Source organism: Ascidia mentula, chromosome 4 (assembly GCF_947561715.1).
Source record: "Ascidia mentula chromosome 4, kaAscMent1.1, whole genome shotgun sequence".
In the NCBI taxonomy this organism is placed as follows: domain Eukaryota; kingdom Metazoa; phylum Chordata; class Ascidiacea; order Phlebobranchia; family Ascidiidae; genus Ascidia; species Ascidia mentula.
Window position 1 is genome coordinate 8,035,950 of NC_138569.1, and position 25,357 is coordinate 8,061,306.

Genomic DNA, 25,357 nt, shown 5'->3' on the forward strand with positions numbered 1-25,357 from the left:
TGTATTGGCGACTGCGAGTAAAAAACAAGCCGAACAGTTGATTCATACAGTTCCAACGCCGCTGTAGAAAAACAGTAATTTCTTTGAATGGATAATTTAATCCAAACACCAATGTGTATGTGTGGTTTGGGTGTTTGGTTCAATTCAAAGCCGGATGTCAACCAGACGTGTTTTCTTTTCGGCTATGTTATAACATTTAAAACTATGTTGCTATATGGTTTACAAGAGATATTTAAAAAAATACAGATAATAGTTTCTGGAACCTTATCACAAGACCTGGATTTTTGGAGCCATTTGGTGCTTTGTGCACTTTCCTGTTTTATGATAAAGTAGTTTTTGTGGTCCTATCTGTAAGACTATAGAAAATGTCTGTTCACCGACCTAAGGAGTGGATTGATGCTGTCCTGGCTAAATTCGACAAACTGGTATGTTCAGTTTTATTGATCATTCAAAAACTTCGCTATTTCATGAAAAGTATTAAAAGCAGTAACTCTGTATGCAGCTCCCTTAAAATTTCTGCTATGTTTTGATTTTTCAGCTTGCATTGTCAGTGACCAAAAACGTTTCGTTGTCGAGTCAGTTGGAAAGTTACAAAGAATGTTTGATGAACATCAGTGAAAGTAAATGCCCAACAGTAATCAGTGGACTCACCAACAGCCTGAAGAAACTGTCGAACATTGTGAGCAAGTTGTAGTTACTTTTTTTTCTGCTGTTTATGGACCGACGATTTCAAAGCAAATGACAAACAACTTGCAGTTACTTTTTTCACATTATCTTATTTAACATACAGAAATAATATTTGCAGTTGTGCTATTTTCTTATTTTGTACAGAGAATCTATGGTGACCGACAAGAATACAGCTTGTACACATGTCAAATTGTCGTTCTTGACCTGCTTGAAAAATGCATTATAGCAGTGAGTTGATCCCCTCTACAAATTTTTTCAAACAAATACTACCTCCAGTATATACAAAAAGTGATTGCTCAATGTTTGCAAAATATTACATTTTTTTTTTATTGAAAAATATGATGTTTAAAATACCACTGATTGCATGTTGGTTAGTGAAGGCACTTTTCACAATAATTCAGTGGACATCAGAATAGTTGCAGACCATCAGAGTTGTCTGTTTTTCGAAAAATCTGCTTCCATTCCCATTCAACTCTGGTGTCATGTTACAATGCGCTTTTGTTTGCTGTATAACTAGACTGTAATTTTGCATGTTTCCGGACTCATTTTGTGAGATGGGTAAAAAAAATTTTTGAAATATGGATTTAGTCACTAGGCAGTATGGCGCCCACAATGTCCATGAACCACTGTATTTAAATAATAAACTTAAATCCTCTGATGTCATGTGAGCAAGGGAACGAAAACAATGTAAACTGACATTACATTGCCTCAGAATCTTGCCACACTTGCTATAGTAGGGTGTCTACCTCCACTATCAGCATTGAACGCTGAAGGGTATAAGACTCCTACATGCAAAATCGATGAATGTTTAGAAAAAAGTAACTTTATGTATAAACGAAAAAAAATTTGTGTTTGTGGTGACGTAATTGCCTGTATGTTTGGTTTTCAGAAGGATTCTGCCCTTCCAGAGGATTCGATACTAATGAAACAGCTTCTGCAGGAAATATGTCAAGTATGAATTGTGCACTAAATTTTCAAGATATGGATCTTGATATAAATGACTTTAAGGGAAGTATTTTTAATGCAATTCCACCCACTTTATAGTTACTGCATCAACCACAAACTGAGAAGCCAATTTTAAGCCAACTGCATTCATCAGCTTCACAGGTGTTATACTGCATCAGTCAGAACAATTTCAATATCGTCTTCAACAGAATTGCAACCAGGTAAACTTCTATTTTTTTTTGAAATAAGTAATAAAAGACATTGTTGATTGAACTGGCTTAAAAAAGGACTGATTTTCTTAAAACCGTAATTTACCCTTACTAACCAGTGTAAGACTTTAGCTCTGATTTGTCTGGTATGTATGTGCACAAAAATGTTAATAAAAGAGCAGACTTAAAATGCTGTAAATTCATAAATAACCGATTTTGAATAAAAGTATTTAAAAGCACTGACTTGCCGTGCCATGGTGCAAACAAGGTTAGTTTCGAACCTAACACAATAAAGCACCTCAATTTTAAAAAAGGGCAATAACTTTTAAAAATGAATGTACTTTTGTCGTGGTGTATGGCAAGCAAATAAATTATGTTTAAGGCATCTAGACTATATACATAGGCTAAAGGCTTGGTTTCAACAATTTGTTAATATTGCAAAATGGTCATCGGCTCATGCAACGTTTATGTGTACACAGTCTGTAGCACAGGATGTGTAAAAGCCATTCATGTCGTGTCGTACAGGTTAAATGATCTTTCCAAGAATCCTGAAGATTTGTATGACTTGAGCGATTTGGATTTAATCAGACATGTTCATATGGATGTCACAAGACTTGCCAAGCTGATTGATGGTGTGATATTTAACATAACATTTTTGGGGTGTTTGGATAACGATATGAGTTTTTTGGTGAAACAAGCAACTATTTATAGTATGTATATTTTGTATCAAACTGCAAGTGTTAAATCTAATTTTATTGGTTTTATTATGTCTGATGATGGTTTTGGTGCCTGTGACAGATTATATTGTTTGCGGTATTGAAGTATACATTGTTGAAAATTTAACCAAAATATTTTTCACTCTATTTGTCAAATAATACATTGATTATGTACACGTTCTGTTTATCATTATGCTCCTTACAAGCCCAAGTTATATTTTATTTGCATTTGCTTCACTTATTGTTAACAGAAATTGTTGCGAAGTTTCGCCATTTAAAGAAAAATGTCCAGATGGCTCTGCTTTCTAATTTGGATACAGTAAGTGATACCACCAAATTTCCTTATGCAAGTTTACTGTGTAAAAATGGTAGCTACCAAAAGCGCAAAACGTTAGTAAAAATGTCTTAAATGGTAATAATTTTCGTAAGCTTTAAGTTGTAAATTTAAATTGGTGCTATAAAGTTGTCCTGTTGACTTTGTATACTTTAGAATGTGTGTTTTAATTAATTCAAATATAACCTCTATGGAAGCAGGTGTGTCGCTTCTGCAGGTATGTGAAAGACTATGTTGTGCTCACTTTTTTGTGTACACACCTATTTTGTACTAGGCCATTTGGGGATGGATACGCACCTACCCGGCCGAATTGAACCTGCTTTACAAACCGGATCAAACCAGCGAAAACCAGAATGATCCGGTTGCAAGTGGTGACGCCACGCAAGTACAAATCCAGGTGGTTGTTTTGAACTAATACCGGATAGCGCGATTATTGTAATGTACAGCTTACGTTGTGAGAATAGGCCACGGGTGGGTCATGTTAAGCCTGACGCTAATCACTGTTTCCTGTAATTAGCAGAATTCTGCTCGGACATGGCTGCTCGGTGAAAGCAGTGTTTTGGTGAAAGCTAAGTAATGTGTATACTAGTTTAAATCGTTGTTAACATAAATTTTTGAAATGTTTTGATGTTAAAATTATTTCTGCGCATGGAGTTGATCAAAAACGATCGATTTTCATTCGTGACAACATTACCACGAACTGTCTTAAACATAGCGCGACAGTCGTTTCTGACTAATTAAACTCATTTTCTCGTTGTGGAACTTTCGTGAAACGCGATAAAACGTGTAGTTGTTTTTGTCATATCCACTATTAAAACGTATATAGTCGTACTGCGTCCAATACCTCGTATCTTGGTTGTAAAACACGTGATATTTTTAAATCTATTGATTTTTTGGTGCCTAAACTGAGATATTTTTGTGGCTTGTATCTTGTAAATCGCATTGAACGAATGATTTAGTCACTAAAACAACCTGTATCGTCCAAATTAATTTCTCCTCAACAAGAAATAAGACCTGTCGTTCATTTATCCCACAAACCATTCACCGAGACGTTTTTTTTTCAGATTTCTTACGAAGAACTCGTATCACGAAACCGACTTCTCTCAAACACAGCAGAGAAGTTATTTGATTTAATAGATGCCGTCCAAGACAGTTCAAAGAAGAAAGCCTCACTGTGTTGGCCGTTGCAGGCCTCGCTTCTTGTTCTATGCCCGGTACCCGCAACAGAATGTTATTAATTGTGCAGCATTCACGAATTTAATAATATTAAAAAAAGTATTGAATTTTATTGAAAATGTGTTCTAAAATAGTATGAAAATATCGGTTTTGATATTAAAAAGTATTAAAAATTGGTTCCGCGTATTTAAAAAATTGGTTCTGATAAAATGTTACGAATTGTTAGAATAACATATTCTAATCTCTTCCTGATTTGTTTTCTAAAGGATATTGTGAACCAGAATATGACAAACGAACAACTTCACAAAACGTCAAAGGTAAACATCATCGTATCTTTATTCTACATACATAATATAAGGCCGTGGTCATTTATTAAACGCTAATCGAGTTTTTTCCGGTAATAATTATGTGAACATTAAGCATGACAAGAAAACAAATTCCTCATTTGAAAGCAGCCCGGGCCGGCGAACCACAACCGACCAACCATAAATTTTTTCTGTTCACAGACTGAACTTTTCGCAACCATTAAGCGTCTGCTGAGCAGTTCAAGCAACCGACAGGTGCAGGAAAATTGCGTGGACGCCTTTGTGAGAGTGATGAAAGTTGCCACGTGCGTCTCTCCCAATCGATCGGGGAACAGATGCAGCATTCACAAGCTCGTCCGTTCATTTCTCCCAGAGCTACAGGTTCGTGTTTCCTGTTAGAATCGCTTGAAATCGGGTTTATGACGCTTCCCCATTCAAAGCAACGGGATAAATTATTAATCATGTGGTTTCTATTTCGTGTTTCCGCGTTTGGATCAAATTTCGTCCTCCTAAACGTTTTACAAGGGGACCAGAAATTAAACAGGATAATTTTGTCATTATTTCCTATTTTCGATCAATTTTCACATTGTAAAGTAGGAGGCTTTGTTGGAAATAACTCTTTGCTTGTTATATGGAACTTTTTTGACATGTCGGCTCGTAAGGGTCGCTCATCCATGTGTATTGTGTCTATAAAGATGGTAATACATAATATCAGCAGATTTTGATAGGTAACATCTAACTTTTATAATATATACAAATTTCAATAAATAATACTTCAATGTACAAATGTACAGACCAATTATAGAATACCGTGTAATAATGCGCCTTGTGCATATTTAAAGAACCAACAAAAAACTTTTCCTTCCATGATTTTTCCCAGCGATATCGCGTAAATTTTCCTTTTGATGTTCAGGCCTTTTTATTCGAGAACGGCTCCAAATACTTCTCGAAGACAAGCGACCAGGAATCACTGATAGAGTTTTTCGTTTCGTCGTTTCGCCTCGATCCAGATGGCAACACACTGGCACGACAATGTGCCTCCAGTTCATCATCGATCAACCACAGAATGGTCCTAGTACAAGCCATGTACTATATTTCTGTACAGGTAGGTTTTTTGCCAAGTTCTTCTGTCTAAATTTAGGCATTTAATTCGAGATTGTGGGCACTTTCTCGCTCGTGAGCGCATGTTGCGTCGGTCAATCCGTTCTCCCCCGCATGCCGGGATGCGTGCGCGAAAGGTCCCGAGTTCGAATCCGGTTGTGGTCAATAAATTTACAAAAAATGTCTTGTATATAAGCAAGTTGAGCCAATAATATGATTTCTGTGAGTTGCACACAGATACCCACTGTTTCGACCCATAAGTGCAGCTTTGTGACTAGTCACCGCAAATTGGAAGTCTGTGCTTAGCCGTTTGGTCGGCAAAGTCGTCTGATAGTCACACCAGTTACACTGATGAGACCTTACAGGTCGAAAGAATGGCCATCTGTCTGCAGCTCACAGAAAAAATGCTTTGTTTGCGAGTTACTTGTAATAGTGTATATACTTGCTGGTATCGAACTGCGACATCCAACTAAATACATTCAACGATTTTTCTGAACAGTAAATACTACTCCTTTTATTGCCAATAAGAATGTTTTACACTTGAGGAATTGGTGACACAAATTTACTCTACGTCTGCCTTTGGCACAAGGTTAAGATTTGTTCGTCCCCAAATGCAGGTTCCATTACCCTGGTGGCCCAAAATCGACGCACTCTACTGCTACGGATCGGATCTCCGAAAAATATTCTGTGATTGTGTTGCCAAGCAACAGGCGCAAGTACACACGCCCCCAAGAAACACCCAGGTATCAACAAATGTAGATCAAAACTTCTTAAATCATATGCAGTATAATGGGTAATTCTTTACTGCATTTGCTTAAACTACAAGATTTTTCCCGGCTAATAAGGATGTATTGAACTTCGTGATATATTGAATTTCAATATATTTTGGTTGCGTAGTCTCCGTTTTATTCATCGCATTCAATCTATCTGAGGATAGGTACTAACATGTTATGTTTTGTTAATGGCGTTACGTCACAGTGCGTTTTTATTGTTTAGTCTTTACGAGAGAAGATGGAACGAATGAACGTCGGACTGAAGCGGTCGACGCCGGACGATTCCCTTACACACAGGGACTTGTTGCGAGTTATTCTCCAACTCATACAAGGAAATCCCAACGTGTTTCTCCACGTAAGAACGAATACCGAAGAATAAAACCTGCCATTCCTGTAGTTTTCCAAAAGCGTGTGTCCTGAATAACGCCACGTTTGCTTTAACTCCCCTGAAAGTTAAACGTCAAAATGCGTTATGTAAAGTAATAGAAAAGCTCTCGTGGGCAAAAATGAAGAGGGGTATTAATGTTCAATTCTTAATGGTGTAGACGTATACTATATGCAATGTGTTAAGCCTTCAGAGTCCTGACCACCCTAAAAAAGACCATATATCGCAGAACCTCGGTTCGACGAGCCAACAAATCCATTCCGAAGTATTCGACTTTACCTCCCACTTGGTGTCGCTGTTTTCGGTGAGAAACAACGCCACCTTCCAGCTCTCCATGGATTGCTTGGGGGCACTGTTACGTCTTCACGACCCCTCTAATATTCTCCTCTGGAACCCCGAGTCTCCCATGACAACCTTCTGGGAAGTGAGGTAAGACATGAATTCTTGTTAAACATAACAATCTTTTGTCGAAAGACAGTGAAAAGACAGTAAAAATGACATGGTGTGCTATAATCTTGCACAAGTTTAACAAAATGAAATTGATCAGAACCATAATATTTCATGCAATGGCATGATTGGCAGGATCTCCCCACTGCGCAGGCCCAACTTGGCGATTACAGTTACCGTATCGCGATCATTAGGTTTACAGGCTTCGCAGCCCAGGCATTGCAGCCTAGCTCGATCAGCCATTTTTTGCCGACAAAGTTGATCAGAACTATGATGTTGTTTTTTGCTCTTTACATTCATGTTGATTTGCTTCAGTTCCCTTGTCGTGACGTCGATTTGTGACAAGCTGCTGACCAACCAGATGGTGACGTCACACGAGGTGACCTTGCACGCCATCAAGTGGCTACAGCAGGTGTTAGCTTGTCGTATCGAGTTTCTCATCAACAACCACACCAAACCTGGTGCGATCAACACAACGGATGTCGTAAAGAAAACCAAGGTCGGTACCTTGTTTTTAGTTTAGCATTTTGATTGTTTGTTGTTTTGAATCGAGATGCGCCACCACGTGCAGTAGAATAGGCAGAAGCAAGAAAATACACGGCTTGAAAAATTCATTGAGATTTATATGCAATGCATAGTATTTTGTTTTGTGCGGTGTATTACGTTTAGATTAAAAAGAACTTTTTTGTTATGGCGTTAAGCAAGGCTCTTTTTGCATCCTATTAAGTATTTTCATCACGTTGCACCACTTTCTGCCATCCAAATCAGTGTTTGTTAAATTAGCATGGCAAATTTCTACCGGTCCAATATGAACGGTTAGTCCGATGCGTAATTTTTGGTATATAAGGCTTTGCGCCCTAGGCCTAGTTAGCCGAATGCCCTGGTGTTGTGGTGTATACAAATATGACTCAAATTATCCCAACTGACAAATTTCAGTTCAAGCTTGAAATGACGCTTTTGGAGCATCTGTGGCATTCTGAAGACGAAATAGTTGTGGTTGCACTCTCTTGTTTCCAGGAACTCTACGAAGAAACCGAACTTAGGTACGTGCAGCCATTGTATGTATAGTTTTGTATACTATACATACCAGGGACACACAACTTATGCAGGGATGCATACGATTTTTGTTTTGCACTATCTATCGTGTGCCAAGTATTTGTGTGGAAATTTAGACGTTTTTGCAAACACCTGTTTGAAAAAACGCTTGATAGAACGTCGTTAGATCTAAATCAACATACGTTTTCTTACATCCAATATCGGTGAAAATCCGACGGCGTGTCATTTTAGAACCAATGGCTTGCCAAACTTGGCACATGTGCCCACTGTTGTTCTCCCCAGCTTGCGTCTCGCGTACACAGTTACTTGCGGAACAATAATTGAACTTGTTTACGTGTTTCTACTTTATATAGTCTCTTGAATGCGCCGTACCGCATTTTATTTGTCACGATATTTGCAGCACCTAAGAAAGCGAGATTAATCTCGCGAAAACTCGTTTAATTATAGTTGTTTCACAGTGCACCAGCAAGTACTACTTTATATAAGTTACCTGTATACTGCACAATTCCAGGTGGTCGTTAGAAGATTTTATCGGGGGTCGCCCCTACTCCGAGCGTCACGAGGCATACAGGGAGCTCTCTAGCGCCGCCATGTTATCGGAGGACGACGTGATCCAGGAAAAAGTGAAAGCGGTTTTCCGTCGCCTTTCTAAATTCCCAACCACCAGTTTGAAGGTAGAGGCTCTTTAGTGGATAAACGTTGGTGTTTTAAATGGCAAAGGAACATTTGATCTATTTTGTGATAATAGCCATATTTTTGCAATTTTTCCTTTCTCTATAAAGAGCTTGTTCCTGGCAAGGTTTAATATGGTAGATTGAGAAACTTACAAGGTTTGTTCGCCTTGCTAGGCCTGGGAAGACACGCTCAACAAATGGGAGGCGAAAACCCTTTCACTGACCTACAAACAAAACAGGGACGACTTCGTCACCGCATCCGGGGAAAGTCCCTCGAGTGTGAAATCGGCCAAGAAAGCAATCGCCACCAAGGCACGTTGTGTTTGTTTTGTTAATTTTTCTTGTTTTTTTTAACTAGCTACTTTCGCAATATTAATTGTTACAATTTTCGTCATCAGCAAGACGTGCAGGATTGGACAAACATGACCGGATTCCTCTGTTCGCTAGGTGGCGTGTGTGCAAAGTCCATCGATGTCATGTAAGATTTTTAGCCAGTTTTAAAATCTGTGACTGCCTGTGCAGAAAAGCGCGCCAAATATTTTCTTTTTTTCTGGTCTAAAAACAACAAACAGTAAAATATCAGTTTGTGGTGTTTTCATACCATGTATCTTTTTGACCTGAATTGCTCCACAAAAGTTGTTTGCTATAAGTATTAGTAAATGTAAAATGTGTAGAAGTGATGATGATTTATGCAGGCCAGTTGCATTAAAACTTTGTGGGATGTATTCTCAGTTCCAGCAGTCTGTCCAGTCTAGCGTGGGATCGACGGATCAGCAGCAGTTCTGCCGGCTCATCCAACCAATCACCGACCAGTTCCGTCGAATGTCATGGCAACCCGCGGGGAAGTCCCGGCGGTGGAAAGAATCTTCTTTCAGTTGGACACGCTAGTCGTTTTGTGGCACACCTCATCAACATATTGGCCGGTGGCAGCGCGCGGCCCGTGGACGTCACTTCTGACGTCAGGTTCGTGCTGGCTGTGACGTTATTTTTCGAAATACGTATAGTTGAGTTTAGTGTGAGGATTAGTCCAAATTTATAATCCATTTGATGACCTTCAGTTGCAGCGTAGCTATTGGTACCCATTACATATTAACGTAATTTTTTGTATTTAAATATTCAGGAACCATCTCGCATCTGACCTCCACCCAGCACTCTATCCAACCTTGTTCCAACAAATCAACATCGTCCTCAAAACAAAATTGTTTGACTCGGAAGGGAGGGTAAGTCGTGTTACCCTAATTTCCACTCGAGTGTTACTTAAAATTGATTTCTTCCTCAGATTGTGTCGAGTCCTGCGGGCGACCAGTTCGTGGACAGCGTGATTTTTGTCCTACACAATATCTTCCAGTCGTGTTCCGAGCAGGATGGGGATTATCTAGGGGAGGAGAGCGTCGAAAGCGTCATCCTCTACCTCGTGAGGTATGAAAAGTTAACATCCGACATTGGGTCTTTTACAATTGCGAATTTGAATAGCTTAAGAATATTTGTTTACTTGATGGTCTTCGAAAACCGTCGAGGGTAGTGTACGTGTGCGTGGTAATAAGATTAACGTCCCCTTTGTATTTACAGATATATTCGCCAGATGGGAATGCGAAATCCAGCTCTTGGTCTTCGTATATTGTTCTGCAGGATGGTCACGCAGGTAAACTTGACATAAATATACCATTAAGGTAGCATCAAATGAGATGATCTATCACATAGTAAAGTAACCTGTACGTTGGCCGCTACAGGCAAGTTCTCGGTCAAAACAGTGACCTTGTCTGCAGTTCACTTAAACATTATTGGCTCCATTGCTTTATATTAAATAATTTCTTTTGCAGATGATGAACAAAAAGAGCGACTTCTTCTTTTTGGCCGAGATTAAATTTCGCAACAAGCTGGTGGAACATCTTGCGGATTGGGTGATGGCTTCGTCAAGCCAAGTAATTGATGTCGACAACGATTTGCTAAGGTGGGTAAAGAAGTTTAAGACTTTTATACAATACCATTTACCTATACTTACCACATACATTTTACCAACTGGTTTATTAAAACCTGATGCCCTCTTCTAACGCAGGTCTTTGGACGTTGCTGCAATCATAGCGATCGGATCTTTATTGAACGGACTTCCCTTACACCCTGATGAAGGAGACGGGGGAGATGTACCGAAGGCCAAGTCACAACTTTTTCTCAAGTAAAATAAAACATTTTAACAAACAATTGACGAAAGAAGCGGCTCGCATGCTGTATATTTTTGTTATTTAACGAATGAAGTCTTACTTGTCTAGGGATAAAATAAAATAAAAAGAATTTTTCGTCCTGTCGGTTTTCTTCGAACTAAAAATTAGTGGCTCTCTCAAATACCTCCTACTTTACAAGATACTCCTACTTTTGCAACACAACAACTTTATTCCATTACTGTACAACTTCTGCTGGCACATTTCCTTGTATGTTTAAGCGTCAAGACAAAACTTGACTCGCAAATCAACAAATTACATTTCATCAAAACTGATTTGCAGGTATTTCACATTATTCATGCGCCTTCTGGGCGAATGTGGGGACGACAGCGACGATGGTGACGTCGTGGGCGATGACGTTCCACCGGATGTGATGCCCTCCTTGCGTCGTTCATTGGTTGTTGCGATGTCCAACCTGTTGAGTGCCAACATCGAATACGGTCTCGTTCATGCCATGGGTAAGTTGTTAATTTTATGATTTTACGTGATCCATTGGTTTTCTTTGGTTATTTATGGTATGGAAACTGTTAAAACCTGACTATATCGTCAATGGTCTTTCTTCAAACCCCCAAAAGTGCATGCTTGCGGTTACTGTTGGTATACTTTAAGCGAAACATATGTTTGTTGAATGAGGGTCATTTTAGTTTTATACATTGTAAAAAATTTCATTGATTTCGATACAATTGTTTTTTGGAACAAGTAACAACAACAAAACGACTACTTTTTATTCGCTTTTCGTTTCTTTCGGAGTTCCAGTTTTACAACCTGATCCGGACCATTGCAGGTTTGGCTTACCACCCAGATATCCAGACCCGCGCAGCCTTCCTCGAAGTTCTTATAAAAATCTTACAGCAAGGCACGGCAGGCTTTGACACGTTGGGCGACAGCGTATCGGCCGAACGTTTTGAACGCTTGGTGGAGCTAGTGACCATGATGGGTGACAACGGGGAACTCCCCATCGCGAACGCGCTTGCCAACGTTGTGCACACGAGCTACATGGTAAGCGTTTGTGTTCATCAACAATATATAGTTGGGTTATGTACTATTTTTTTTGCAGGACGAACTGGCGCGTGTGTTCGTAACACTTTTCGACGCCAAGCATTTGCTCTACCAGCTGTTATGGAACATGTTTACGAAAGAGGTAAAGCGTTGCATTTTCGTTGTACCTATAAAGAGCTGATAAATAAACGCTATGTTTGCTTTACTTAACCGGTTACTATACAGTTGTGCAGCCATGGTAGTAATACGCCAGCTGATGGCAAAATAAAATTGTAGACATTGTATACGAGCTGCATACCCACATAATACACAACACTTGCATTCGTTTGTCATCAGGTGGAGGAAGCTGACAGCGTGCAGACTCTGTTCAGGGGGAACTCCCTAGCGAGTAAAATCATGACGTTCTGCTTTAAAGTTTACGGAGCGAGTTATCTTCACAACTTGGTCGAACCCCTCGTGGCTTGGAGCCTCACACCCGAGATATCGTCACTTCAGTTCGACGTGAGTTTGTTTACAGATTGAACATAAGTCATTGCGCTCCAGGCATTATTTTTCCTGTAGCAAAATGTCGAATTTCCCTATGGTTTTTCCTATCCACTTCGTTGTATTAATATGTAGACTTGCCACTTGCCAGTAAAACTTAGATAGAGACATTGAAAAACAACATTAATACTTCACATAACAGAATCAACACTTCTTTCGAGACTTTTTCGCATGCTGTGCTAGTACTTTTTCATTTTTTTTGAACACCGAGATTTGAACCTAGGGTTTCTTGGCCACGAATCCCGATCAGGTTTTCTGCTAGGTATACGGGTCGGGTGCTTGACTAGTATATTTCTTTTTCTCCCAGGTTGATCAGAAGCGTGTGCCACCTAGTGTTGACATCCAACAATGCAGAACCAATCTACAACGTCTCACTGAGAGATTCTTTTCAAGGATCATGACATCCACGGACAAGTAAGCAACCCTTTTTTATATCTGTTAGCGTTGTGGTTAAGTTGTTTTGGTGTTTAGTATATGCCAGGGGTGGCCAACCTGGCAGCGAATGGGAATTGTCAAAAAAACTTATAAATAATACACGATCGAATCATAGGCGAGTTCAAATATGTTCAAATAGGAGGGTCAAATAATTAAGGGAATTCCCCTTTATTGCGCATACACGTGATCGTTACTTGTGGTTGAGTTTGGCCGAAATCGACGTTATGTCTGACGCAATCGTCGCATTAAAGGCAGTTTGCGTACTGTGTGACGTTATCGAAACAGCAACGTTAACCCTGCTGGTTGTTTAGATTCCCGCCACAGTTAAAGAGCGTGTGTCACTGCCTCTACCAAGTCGTATCGCAACGATTCCATGAAAGTGGGACAGGTGCAGTAGCTAGTGCAATATTTCTCCGTTTTCTTAACCCTGCCATCGCCACCCCGTTCGAATGCGGTCTCTCTGAGAAGAAGATTCCACCTAACCTTGCCCGTGCATTCAAGTTTATGTGCAAGGTTTGTGTAGAGCTGCATGTGTATTTACATTTTAGTGCATGTTGTGATTTTAAAATTCTGCCCTTTACATAATAGTTTTGTTGTTTTCAATATGGGTTTTATCGGCAAACATATATGACGTAATTTTAGTAGGGTGTTTGGTAATGTTGGTTCTGCTAAATAGAAATGCTTTTAAAGTGTGCGTAAGTTAATTAAATAACGTGACCAGCGAAGATAAGAAAGTAAGCGTCGTTGTTATGCAGTTGATGCAGAATATCGCCAACCACGTTCTGTTCACCAAAGAGGAACACATGAAAAACTTCAACGAATTTGTCAAAGCGAGATTCGACGTTTGTCAGCAGTAAGTTTGCATACAAGCATGTATATTGAATTTGGTGCGAGTCGGTGAAAACCATCGACAAATAGCTGGCCACCTTTCCTATAAAGAATAAGCTTAAAAAGAAATACATACCAGCCAAAAAGAATAACAAACAATTTTTTGTCTTGACCTCATGGAAACTTGCTGGAACTCATGTATTTTTTTCCTAATTTAATATAAAACTATCACATGTCATATATTCAGCTTTTTCCGCCAAATTTCGACACCCGAGTGTTCGAGTGTGGATAGTGTCGGTCACTGCACTTCATTCATGAACGACACCAACGTACAAGCTCTCCATCGCCTCTTGTGGAACGACCAGGAGAAAATCGGTCAATACCTCGCCAGGAGCAGGTTTGTTATTCCACATATACCTCCTTTAACGGGGACAACCGCCCTCAACTGTTGCAATAACCTATACAATGCGCAATATGTTACAGGAACGCAAAAGCAGTCGGGCGCCGCCCCTTTGACAAAATGGTTACTCTTCTTGCCTATCTCGGTCCGCCTGAATACACAAGGTGCGTTTCTACACTCCAAATCCATGCCTGCGATACAACCGACTAACAAAAGTACATATATTGACAGACCGGTATTAGAAACGCGCACCACGGGTCAGATCATCACTCCGTGCAAGTTCGAGGAACTGATGACCAAAAGAAAGGTGGCGGATTCAGACGAATACAAAATGGTGAAGGGACTCAACATCTTCTATCAGGTAACTAACGCGAAATACGTTGCTTGTAACATCTGTTTGCGTGCAGTTGCACTGATACGCATTGGTATTGTGATAACGGACATTTTGTAAAAGACTTCCATATGCGTTCTGTTTTTAATCCTTGCTATTCCTTTCTTCTTCCTACTGTTTGAGTGGCGCCTGGTTTTGACATTTGCATCAATTCTTCTTTCTAGTTTGGTCGCTCCAAGATGGGGTTTCCGGTATTTTACTACATCGCCAAGCGTTACGTCACTTCCGAGATTCGGGAGGACATTCTCATGTTCTACATCCTGCAAGCTCTCAAACCTTACTCCTCACGCAAGTTCGACATCATCATTGACCTCACACACGTGGAGTCAAAGAACGGGTGAGTAATTCGAAAATAAAAAGTAAATTCTTGCTGGTTGAAACGGAATACCACATGTGTGTAGTCTCACCAGTATGGTTATCGGTAATGTTTAATTACTGACTTTTTGTCAAACTTTAAACGCCCGCAATGTTGCATTTTCTTGGCCATAACCTTCATGTAAAAAATACCATATACCGACGCATTAGTTGCTTGCTACACTTTGCCTTGTCTTACTATTACATACAATATACCAACAAGGTCCTTTTCTTCAGATTCAGGGGGCAGTTTCTTCCCAAGTGGTTGGTGGTATACACACCCGCCATATACAAAAACCTGAACGCCATTTACGTTTACAATCCGAACACGTGGGTGAGAGATTACGTCAAATACAACGAGGCGACTTTTGCAAAGATTAAGAACTCTCAGAGGTTTGTCCCGCGTTTGACAAGTTTTTTTCGAGGCTTCTCTAATTTGTAAAATTTGAAACAAAATACTATAATCTTGCCTGGCAAATAAGTAAGTTTAAGGGTGTTGTATAAAATGTTTCGTTTCAATGAAACAATATATTTTCTTGTCGCACTGTTGCCAGTGATACTATCTTTTCCGTTCATCTTTCCTAGAATCCGATTCCTCGACAATTTGTCCGAGTTACAACGTTACGTTGAGCTCGATCACCAAAAAATCCCTTCCGCCACCAAAAGTCTCGACGAAGACATCGCCTTGTACCGCAACGTTTACAGGTAACCCTACAATCCCACCAACAGTGCCACGTAATGAGCATTCCGTATCCATGTAGTATACAAGGTATTTTCCCTGCAGGTCTGGACACACGAAGGTCGACATCAAGATTGGAAGTCGGGCGGTCCAGTTTACAACGGTCGAGAAGTATAAGGTACAACAGCCATTTTGCTTTTTTCTGCAGTGTAATATCGTCGTCTCTCAGTATGTCTACGTTTCACATGATTTATGGAAAATGCACGTTTTTGGTGCTTTTGCCCAACCACATCAATTACTATTCTAGATCCCTGGTGTACTGTATCATAGCTATAATAAACGAACAGTTAGCATTGTTTACTGCAGTAGGTCATAAAAACGGTGCTGTTATATAAGGAATGATGCAAAACGTTTTTCAAACCCATATTGCAGTTGTTGGATTTCGAAGTGTTCTTGAACGATATTTACTATGCTGACGAGATCGAGTCCATCCAGTCGATGGACGACAGCAGTACATTCGGACTGAAAGTTGCATCGAATAATGCTGTGATGATGTTCTCCCACCAAGAAGCAAGGAAGATTGCTCATGTAAGTAACAGCGTCGGACTGTTTTCCAATTTTCACCGTCATCATGCAACTGACGATGTTTATTTTCAAATTTTTTTGCGGTTTAATATGTATTTTTTTCGTTACGTAGGGATTACGTCACATCCGAGCTCGTTGGGAGTTAACTCAACCGAAGCAAGACATTTCGGCTCACCACCACAAGATTGGGGCAAAAGACGTTCCTGGGACTCTGCTCAACATGGCCCTGCTAAACTTAGGCAAAGAAACACGTTGATTATTTCCTAGTTCGACATTTAAAGCGAGCTATCACTTATACCGGATGCTAGTTTACTAAAATTAGTCAAATGTTTGAGATGTATTATTTCCAGGCAGCTACCGACTAAGCTACGTGAGCTATTCGGTTTGAATGTGACTTTTCGTAAAGTATTACTTGCCTGCAAGGCCATTATGATCGATATATCATAGCTGATATCGCCTAGCAAAGGCCTTCGCGTTAGCATGCGAGGGTATGCTTTTCTTCTGCCTATTCCTTAATACAACGATTGTAGATTCATTGAACGTGGGGGTTCCAGAACGAAGTTAATATGCCTGTTCTTACTCAACGTATAACAATCCCCGTTATCTTCAAACAGGTTCGCCCGACCCGACAGTGCGTTCATCCGCCTACAACCTGTTGTGTGTTCTGACCACATCGTTCAACCTCCAGCTTGGCGGGCGTCTGTGCGAGTCGGAGGGTCTCTGCATTCCGTCCAACAACACTCTGTTCATCGTCACCATCAGCTCGACTCTCGCGAAAAACGAAAGTCACCTCACCCTGGAATTCCTCGATGAATGCATTAATGGTGAGTGTTGAAGTATTCGTTACTGGAGAGCCTTATGTGACGAATATATTTACTTAATTATAAAACACCACTGGTTACTGGGTGTAACGGGAATAATTTACGCTACTTATCCGACCTGCTGATATTATTTCAGCACATTTATAAACCGGTTCCAAATCGTAGAATATGAATAGTTTAAAAACCTTACGTTTTTTATAAAATGTTTGTTTTATTAATTTTATTAGTTTTTGCTGATGGTTACTGCATGTTTATGGTATTAATTGTTATTAATTTTCCAACAGGTTTCCGGTGTCTGAGCGACACGCTAAAGAACTTGTGCCTGGAATACATGGAACCCTGGCTCTTCAACCTTCCAGATTTCGCCTGCAGCAACGAAATCAAAAGGAACAAGGTATGCGTGACCCTCTAAAACTAAACCCATTCCCTATCACACGTTTCTATCTATCCCAGGTGAGGTCGGTTATCCACAAACTCATAGAACTCACCATCGCTGAGAAAGATTTCTATCCGAGCGTTCAGATTAAGGTTTGGGGGAACCTGGGGAAAATGTCTGGTCTCACTGATTTAATACTGGAGGCGTTCGTCGATACCAGCTCACAAGGTGGTTTAGGTTCACCGAAGGTACGCCTGGAAAATTGTAGCAAATGGAAGTTTGAAAATGGCATAAACTTTCGTGGAATGCTGGACTTTACCTGGCCCCAAGTTACAATTACAATGTTTCCTGACTATGTAACACTTATATAACTTCGAAGTCCTTAAATTGAATTCTTTCTCTCCCAGTTAAATTAACTTAGCGCTACGTCGAAAAAGCAATAAAATCGTTTACTCACAGGCCGAGGTAATGGCAGACACGGCTGTCTCGCTTGCCGTCAACAACATGAAGGTGGTTTCAAGCAAACTGATCAACCTGCTTTGTATGATAGTCGACAAAACGTCCCTCCGGCCAACTCCAACACTTGAAAAACACAAACACTGGGACGAGATCGCGATACTGGCAAGGTACTGAAATCGTCTCTTTGAGTTTAGCATTAATATTATTTTAGTTGGCTACGTTTTTCTCACAAATTCTTCTTTTTTTATAACTCAGTTTTCAATAGACGATATAGTTTGTTGCTAGGCATGTTCCAATAATATCAAAGAGGATTCTTTTGAACGCGTGTAGTTTCCTAACGTAGGCTACGTTGGGTTGCGACCGAATCATCTTCATTAATAAACAAGAGCCCACTTTTGTGTCATATTAAAAGGTTAGATAAGTTAGTTTTTGGCACATTGCAACCGAGCTGGATCAAAACAAAATCAGAAAAAGATTGCTTTTTTTGTTTCATGAGGTCTAACTATTTGGTCCGCTCTTTTTCCAGGTTTCTTCTCATGTTGTCGTTCAACAACAACTTGGACGTTGCAACACACCTGCCGAATCTCTTCCACCTGGTGTCGCTGTTGCTCTCCACAGGACCCTTATCATTGCGGGCATCCATTCACGGTCTCGTCATAAACATCATACATTCCCTTCTAACGTGCAATCAGCCAGAGTTCAAGGGTATGCGAGCAAGTTATACAAGTGTGGTGGATGCGTGTGTACAGCTGCTGATTATTGTTTGTATTGATAGTGGCACAACTGTCTGCCCAAAGTTTCCGACGAAGCAAATGCGTTTGTAATCTTATTAAGGAGTGACTGTGTTGTTGGGTTACATTGGAATGGATACAAATAGTTACTTTGTAAAACACAGTAGTCCGCACTTTACGCAAACTGTGCGTCCAAATTGTATGCCTTAGTGAAAAACAAGAATGCGTATCAGAACTTTAAAGTTATTCTGAGCCATAATACCTTATCCCAAGTGCAAATACCCAGTTTATTTGCGGTCGAGACATGTAATGATAATTACAACACCGACTTCAATCAGTGCAATGTCAAAAATTTGTGACAACAATAAATCCAAATCCAAAACAAAAGGATTTCTATTCATTTTTCTTCCCTATTTCAGAGGAAACACGTCGGGTTTTGCGTCTCAGCCTCACAGAGTTCTGTCTTCCGAAGTTCTATCAGTTTTTCGGGATTTCCAATGTTAAGTCGGCAGCAGACACAGCATTCCAATCCACTTCCGCACAGAAAGGTACGCAGAACTCATATAGTTTGCTTACACAATGTATCAGTTCTAAAACCCACATTCGATCATACTGTTTAAGATTGTGTTGTTGGTGCTGCAAGGCATATTGTATTTCAATTAATCTGTTCTTCTGGAAAGTTTGAATTTTTATGTTGATTATGTTTCTGTCGAATAGGGGCGACAGGTTCAACACTGCTTCCTCAACTCGAACCGTCTGCCAACTCCAACGGTTGCCGTGGCAACGATGACGTGATTAACTTGAGTTTCTTGGACGTAGTATCAGACGCACTGCTCGAAGTCATGGAGGTTAGTTGTCCGTCATTTACAAAGTTTTGTTGATTCTATTGAATAAGTATAAGAATACCACGTATGTCTTTCTTATCCGTGGAACCAAATACAGTACGAGTACGGGCAGTAACTGAATATAATGCCGAAAAAACGTACCTTTTTATGTTTCATTGTGACGAGTATCCATGGTGTAAAGAGTCTTGTTCAAGCCAAATGTTTCAAGAGAAACATACTTTTGTAGCAACGATGATATGTTTATGGTGCAGGCATGCATAAAAGACGTGTCGGAATGTGATTGGCTGAACGAGTGGCGCGATCTGAGCCAGAAGTTTGCGTTCCAGTACAACCCGTCTCTCCAGCCGAGGGCGCTAGTGGTGTTCGGTTGCATCAACAAACGCCCATCGTTACGTCACATCAAAAAGATCCTCACTATTATGAGCAAGGTAGGTTCTATTTTACTGTACGAAAATTAACGCCAAACATGTGAAATTTAAAACTGCATTAGAATGCTGAAAAAAAATGATACCGTTGTTTTCAGTCGCTCGAGTCGCAAGCGGATCCAATTCTGTTAGAAGCAACAATTCTATGTTTGACAAGACTTCAGCTTCTTAACGGGGCGGTGAGTGTCGTTATTATAAAAATCGAAGTTATCCTGATGAAATTAACGTCGCACACTGTTACAATAAGGATGACAAAGATTTGGATCAGAGGTCGGCACTCTTTGGTTTCGGAGCCACATATGGGCCTTTCACCTTTTTTATGGCCCTTTGCAAAATGAATACAAATAAAAAAGAAAAATTTAAAGTTATAGTTACGCGTATTATTAAAAAATAGTGTTGCAAGTTAACTGAAAACGTATAGTGACGTTTATTAAGTTTCGTGTGTGTTTAAAGGTTTAAAGTAATTCCAGGTGGTGTGGCTTCCGACATGTTTTAGCTTGCACAAATAGTGTAACTTGCTCTTAGCATGCCAAAGGTTACCGACCGCTGATCTAAATTCTCCTGTATTGATTGCTCTCAAATGACATTACCGTTGGACAAAGTAGCATTTTCGGAAAAAAAGCGGAATTCATAACTATAGAAATACCGACTTTGCTCTGTTTCGTTGAACTAGACAATTATCACTATTGACCAAGTCTACCTGAAAAGCGACAAAGCCCTCGGCTAAGATTAACTGTCGATGAAAAGAAATTTAATCTTAATCTGCAGAACCCTGATCTGAAGGCAACGTTCTTCTGGGTAGCGTTAAGTGCGATGCAAATGAATGAGGAACGACTTTATGCCGCTGGACTCTCTCTACTCGAACAAAACCTTCATCACCTCGACGAATTCGGCATGTTTTCCACGCAGGTGAGGGTGTGGGTTTTTATTTTCCCATTGTCGCAAATTCTCAACGGTTTGTCCATGTGGTCGTACCACAACTTTACATAACGGAACACTCTTTTGTCACAAACCCTTTTTCTACCCGACCCATGAGTTAAGACGATGTCCTGATAGCAAACTTAGTCAAAATGAATATAAAAAACGTGTTCCATGCATTTACCATGCTGTTATCTGAACTTAACCATGCTGTTATCTGCAGTCGTTTTCTAAAATCTTCATGAAGTCACGACAATCCTTTGAGCGCCACTTCCACCCACTAGATGTCGCCGTTGGCCTGAGTTTTAACTCAAACTTTCACTTCGCCTTCGTCACACATCTGCTAAAAGGTACGATTTAATTGCGTAAATTATTCAGTCGCAGCTGTCATGGTGATTTAAAGTGTATTGTCAAACAACTGCATACTTTTCATGTTATAAAATCGCACTGTTTAGGTATGTGTAGAAACAAATACAATGTATAATACATAAATATCATGGTTTGAATAAAATTGCCGAAGAGGAATTCAAGAATAGACGAACTTACAACAGAAAGCTCACAATAACTTTTTACATGTGGTTGTGCAGGATTTCGTCACTCGGATTCGGTTGTGATCGCTCGTCTCATCCGAATACTCGACTTCGCGCTTGAGTTGATTTCACGCCACAGACCGAGTCACAAGTACGAAGTGAACCCAGAAAGTGCTCCCTACATCACAGGTCGGTGCTGTTATTTATGTGTGATCGAAGTTTAGATTAGAGTAACCGTTGTACATCTTTACAAGATCTTTACAATTATTGGTTGTTACATTTAAAAGTTTTGCCACAGAATTTCTGCTACCATGCCATGGCACATGTGTTTTGTTCTGTGCATTTTCTTAAAATTTCAACAAAAATTGCATTAAAATTTGTTGTTGTTACAGCTCTGCTTCCAGTGTCCGATGAAGCTCGACGTCATTGCGTACCCCGCAAAAAAGCTGAGTCATCCACCGTGAATTCGACCACGTCATCAAAACTCACTAACGGTCATCGTGGCTCCGGACTGACACCTGGCGGTAACGAAGACGGCGAAAACTGCTCCGACTCGCCCTCCAGTGGCAGTCGGTCGTCCAGAAGTCGCCACAATTCCATACCAGAAGACACTGTGGCGACATCTAGCGGTCAGAGAGTTCATTGTCCAGCGGACGCAAGGCAAAAGAAAAGTAAGTACATACCCAAAAACGTGAATTGTCGTTCTCTTGATAAATTATTATTCACTTGCATTGAGCTTTTATTTGTCTAAGCACAGATTTGGAGAAATTTTATGAGATATTTGCTATCAGATTTAATCTCTCACACATTTAATGTAGGTCGACATTCCTCGGCGAAACTTAATAAGCGGCCGGACAGTCGCGAATGTGGGACAACCCCTCCCAAAGTTCGAAAGGTAATAACTGCTTAAAACTTACCAACATGGTGGTGTGTTTATCCGTTTTGTTGTGACACAGACTCATATATACAACTACCATCAATATTTAATCAGTAACTGATTGTTTGTGGAGGTTATGCTTAACAATATGAACAACTTTATTTCGAAAGTTTTTTGTTAATTTAAGGTGGGTGAACTCGCCCAGGACTCCGACAGCAGTGCGAGTAGCGGATCGCACGTGACGTCATCATCAATGAGGTCATCGCGTCGCAAGCATTCAGTCGAGTCCACCACCAACGCTCTGTTCGGCGAAGACCTGCTTGATCAAAAAGCACAGGTTGGTGGTCAAAATTTTAGCTCCCAGGTACAAACATCGTATATTTCTATTATTAAACCCATTTAGCATTCATTAAACCGATTTGTGAGTGGCAGATATTGGCTTCGATACAGAGTATTTGTATTGACCATTGTGCAGGCACTATTGATCACACTTCTCGCCACGCAAGTCAAGCATTCGGCGAAAAATTCGGACGTTCATGTTTTGTTCGAATATCTGGCTGAGGCAAGCATCATATTTCCTGCAGTTTTCCCAATAGTGTAAGTACATCCGCTCATAACTCTTCCTTTGCGCAGGTAGTAAAAATACTTTAATGTTTCTCTTCCGTTTGGTAACTACCACAAGAAATTTAAATATGAATTAGCGGGCTTTTAATTTCTTAAAACAATAAATAAAAGATCACAACAGTTTCACCAGTGTCATCTATATACAGTAAGGTGAATATTAGTTAGTTTCTCCTGCATCCATTACGTTCTTTCGCAAGATTTGCCGAACACTTTAAAACTTCAATATTGTGTATGTCTCCTGCAGGCACAGTTTGCTAGACCACAAGATAAACAACATACTCAACCAATGTGAGGATACGGTCGTCCTCTCACATGTTCAAACGATCGTCCACAATGCGGCTTCCTGCAGAGGCGACGAAGTTCTCCACAAACAGATATCACTTTTGCAAGGTATTGTGCAAATTCTTTTGGCCCAAGTATTTACCTCGAGTAAAACACGAACTCTTCGCCCGGAAAGCACAATTTTGTTTTTGACCAAAGACTCCAACTGAAGTAACTACTAAAGGCAAAAATTGCATTATCATTGTGTTCAAAAGGTTAAACGTTGTCTTGTTTTTCAGATATTGGCTTCGGTGGAATTTGGCGATTCGCTGGTCCTTTTGCTCAAGTAAGTTTCCCCTTCGTCTGCGTAAAATGACGCTGCGTCGCTTATTTACACAACTCACTGCGATTCGTTCGCCTATTCAGGTCGCGAGCCTCGAGAACGCATCGGTTGTTGTAAATCTGGTCGACAGTCTCGTCTGCCTGCATCTCGGGGAAGTCCCGGACTTGACACCGGTGGCGAGTCGTCAGTCGCTCAACAGCGCCCTCTCGGCCGCATCGCTTGACGATATTCGCGAATCCGACGGTAAGCTTAACAAATCGCCCTAATATATGTCCAACTATGCTGTGCTTAAATTTATACTGATTTTCAGACTCCGACTTGTTTGACATCGACGGGAATGACGTAACAATGACGGAGAGCGGCGTGGAGAACGAGCAGTCGCTTGGTGTCGCACCGAAGTCGGGCAGTTTTCGCAACAAGGGTCCGAAACTTACGATAAAACTTCCCAACTAAATCAGTGTTATGTCGACACAAAACTGCTATTTTCATCCTTTGTTTTCCGCATATACTTTTCTGTTGATATTAATCGGATTTGTTTGGAATTTTTCTTTGCTTTTACCTTGGCCTATAACCGTGTTTCTTTTGGCTTTTATTCGTTCGTGTATTGTTTTAAAAGTTAATTTCGGTATAGACTGCTACAAAAGTACCACTGCTATCACAAAGTTTCATATTTTAACAGGTGACCCTATGTCCTGTGCTGTCTTAAACTACTTTTTAAACAGTATAGCTCGATAGTTGTAAGTGCCTATTGTTACACAAATTGCAATGACCTATTTTGTAAGAGTACCTGTACATTTTCCACACTTGCCCGTTTGCATGAAGTAGGTTTGTAAGTTTTACGCCATCTAAAACACCCGTTTGAGTCAAAAGTATTGTGCAGTACAAAATAGTGTCCACCTTGTGTTAGTACTTCGTGTGTTCTGATGCCAACTTCTTGTTCCTTCCAAACTGCACGTCGTTACGATGTTTTTTATTCAGGGCGAGCAGTTATTATTTTGCCTTGTTACAATGCTTTTGGTACAAATTGTTGTTGCGTAAATTTGAAGACTTGAGTCTAAATAGTTTTATCGCGACTTGCTTGTTTTGTTTTTGTTACATTTGGAAACTGGTTGTGCGTCTCAGTTAAAACATTGCTTCTCAAACCGTTCCTCTCGACCGTACTTGGGGTCGCAAAATGCAAATTGCCTTTAATTGGGAAAATTCGCTCTTAGCTTTTTATGCGATGTCATTGGGGTCGCATAGATATTGTCTATTAAAATTGGTATCGCAGAACCAAAAAGTTTGAAATGACAAATTACTCGTCCTATGTAATTATCGAGACCATTATTGTTTCTTTAATTGTAAGCAAAACAGCATTTGCCACTAGGATATTTTTTTTGCCTTTTTCAAATGGTGTGTACCATGTCACAGCCACGCATTACTCTTTGTATTTGTATTCGGCGCAATCGTGTTACAACCTGTAATCATGGTACAAATTCGTGTCAATCTTTCCTTTCACAGCAGTGCTACAAATGGCGTAACAACTTTACATATAGAATATCGGTTCCAGTTTTCCACCTAGTACATTTTTACACTTCGCCTGAACAAAATCGTGTTGTTTTACCTATGTTATACCTGCACAATTGAAGCAACACACATTTTATTCCCTCCAAGATATTTCCAATATGACAATAAAGTAACGATGCCTGTCCACAAGAATGTTGTTTTTTAGGTCTTGGAGTTAATGGTGGTTGAGTCAATTATTTTGCTGCTTTTATTTCCCCCAGGTTTGTCATGACTTGTTTATTTTCATTGAGTTGTTACCGTGTTACGAGTACAATCAGAAGTTGCTCAAATGAGTTGTGTTACTTTTTAACCACTTTTCAACTTAATGGATCATGGAGATCAGTGGGTACAACACGTCACGGAC

At 40.1% G+C, this 25,357-nt stretch overlaps 1 protein-coding gene across 1 annotated transcript; it reads left to right on the plus strand.

Annotated features, from left to right (window-relative positions):
- Nucleotides 1-250: 250 nt before the first annotated feature.
- Nucleotides 251-24,159, plus strand: LOC145897412 (neurofibromin-like). The gene is made up of 62 exons (XM_082985690.1): nucleotides 251-425; nucleotides 539-679; nucleotides 832-915; nucleotides 1,577-1,639; nucleotides 1,732-1,853; nucleotides 2,367-2,473; nucleotides 2,809-2,876; nucleotides 3,166-3,288; nucleotides 3,956-4,105; nucleotides 4,334-4,384; nucleotides 4,574-4,753; nucleotides 5,286-5,477; nucleotides 6,091-6,216; nucleotides 6,470-6,601; nucleotides 6,861-7,060; nucleotides 7,394-7,577; nucleotides 8,015-8,121; nucleotides 8,646-8,808; nucleotides 8,983-9,124; nucleotides 9,211-9,286; nucleotides 9,541-9,771; nucleotides 9,929-10,028; nucleotides 10,088-10,227; nucleotides 10,378-10,450; nucleotides 10,629-10,759; nucleotides 10,865-10,981; nucleotides 11,307-11,482; nucleotides 11,809-12,023; nucleotides 12,082-12,165; nucleotides 12,360-12,524; nucleotides 12,874-12,980; nucleotides 13,313-13,514; nucleotides 13,757-13,854; nucleotides 14,077-14,226; nucleotides 14,313-14,393; nucleotides 14,461-14,590; nucleotides 14,785-14,957; nucleotides 15,212-15,367; nucleotides 15,560-15,679; nucleotides 15,759-15,831; nucleotides 16,086-16,241; nucleotides 16,351-16,477; nucleotides 16,853-17,062; nucleotides 17,344-17,453; nucleotides 17,513-17,683; nucleotides 17,895-18,061; nucleotides 18,421-18,599; nucleotides 19,045-19,173; nucleotides 19,343-19,473; nucleotides 19,722-19,898; nucleotides 19,994-20,074; nucleotides 20,664-20,804; nucleotides 21,037-21,163; nucleotides 21,401-21,532; nucleotides 21,736-22,014; nucleotides 22,162-22,238; nucleotides 22,408-22,557; nucleotides 22,696-22,817; nucleotides 23,089-23,234; nucleotides 23,405-23,451; nucleotides 23,532-23,691; nucleotides 23,759-24,159. Exons 1-62 carry the CDS (start codon nucleotides 366-368, stop codon nucleotides 23,899-23,901), a joined length of 8,355 nt encoding a protein of 2,784 aa, XP_082841816.1. The 5' UTR covers nucleotides 251-365; the 3' UTR covers nucleotides 23,902-24,159.
- The last annotated feature ends 1,198 nt before the right edge of the window (nucleotides 24,160-25,357 follow it).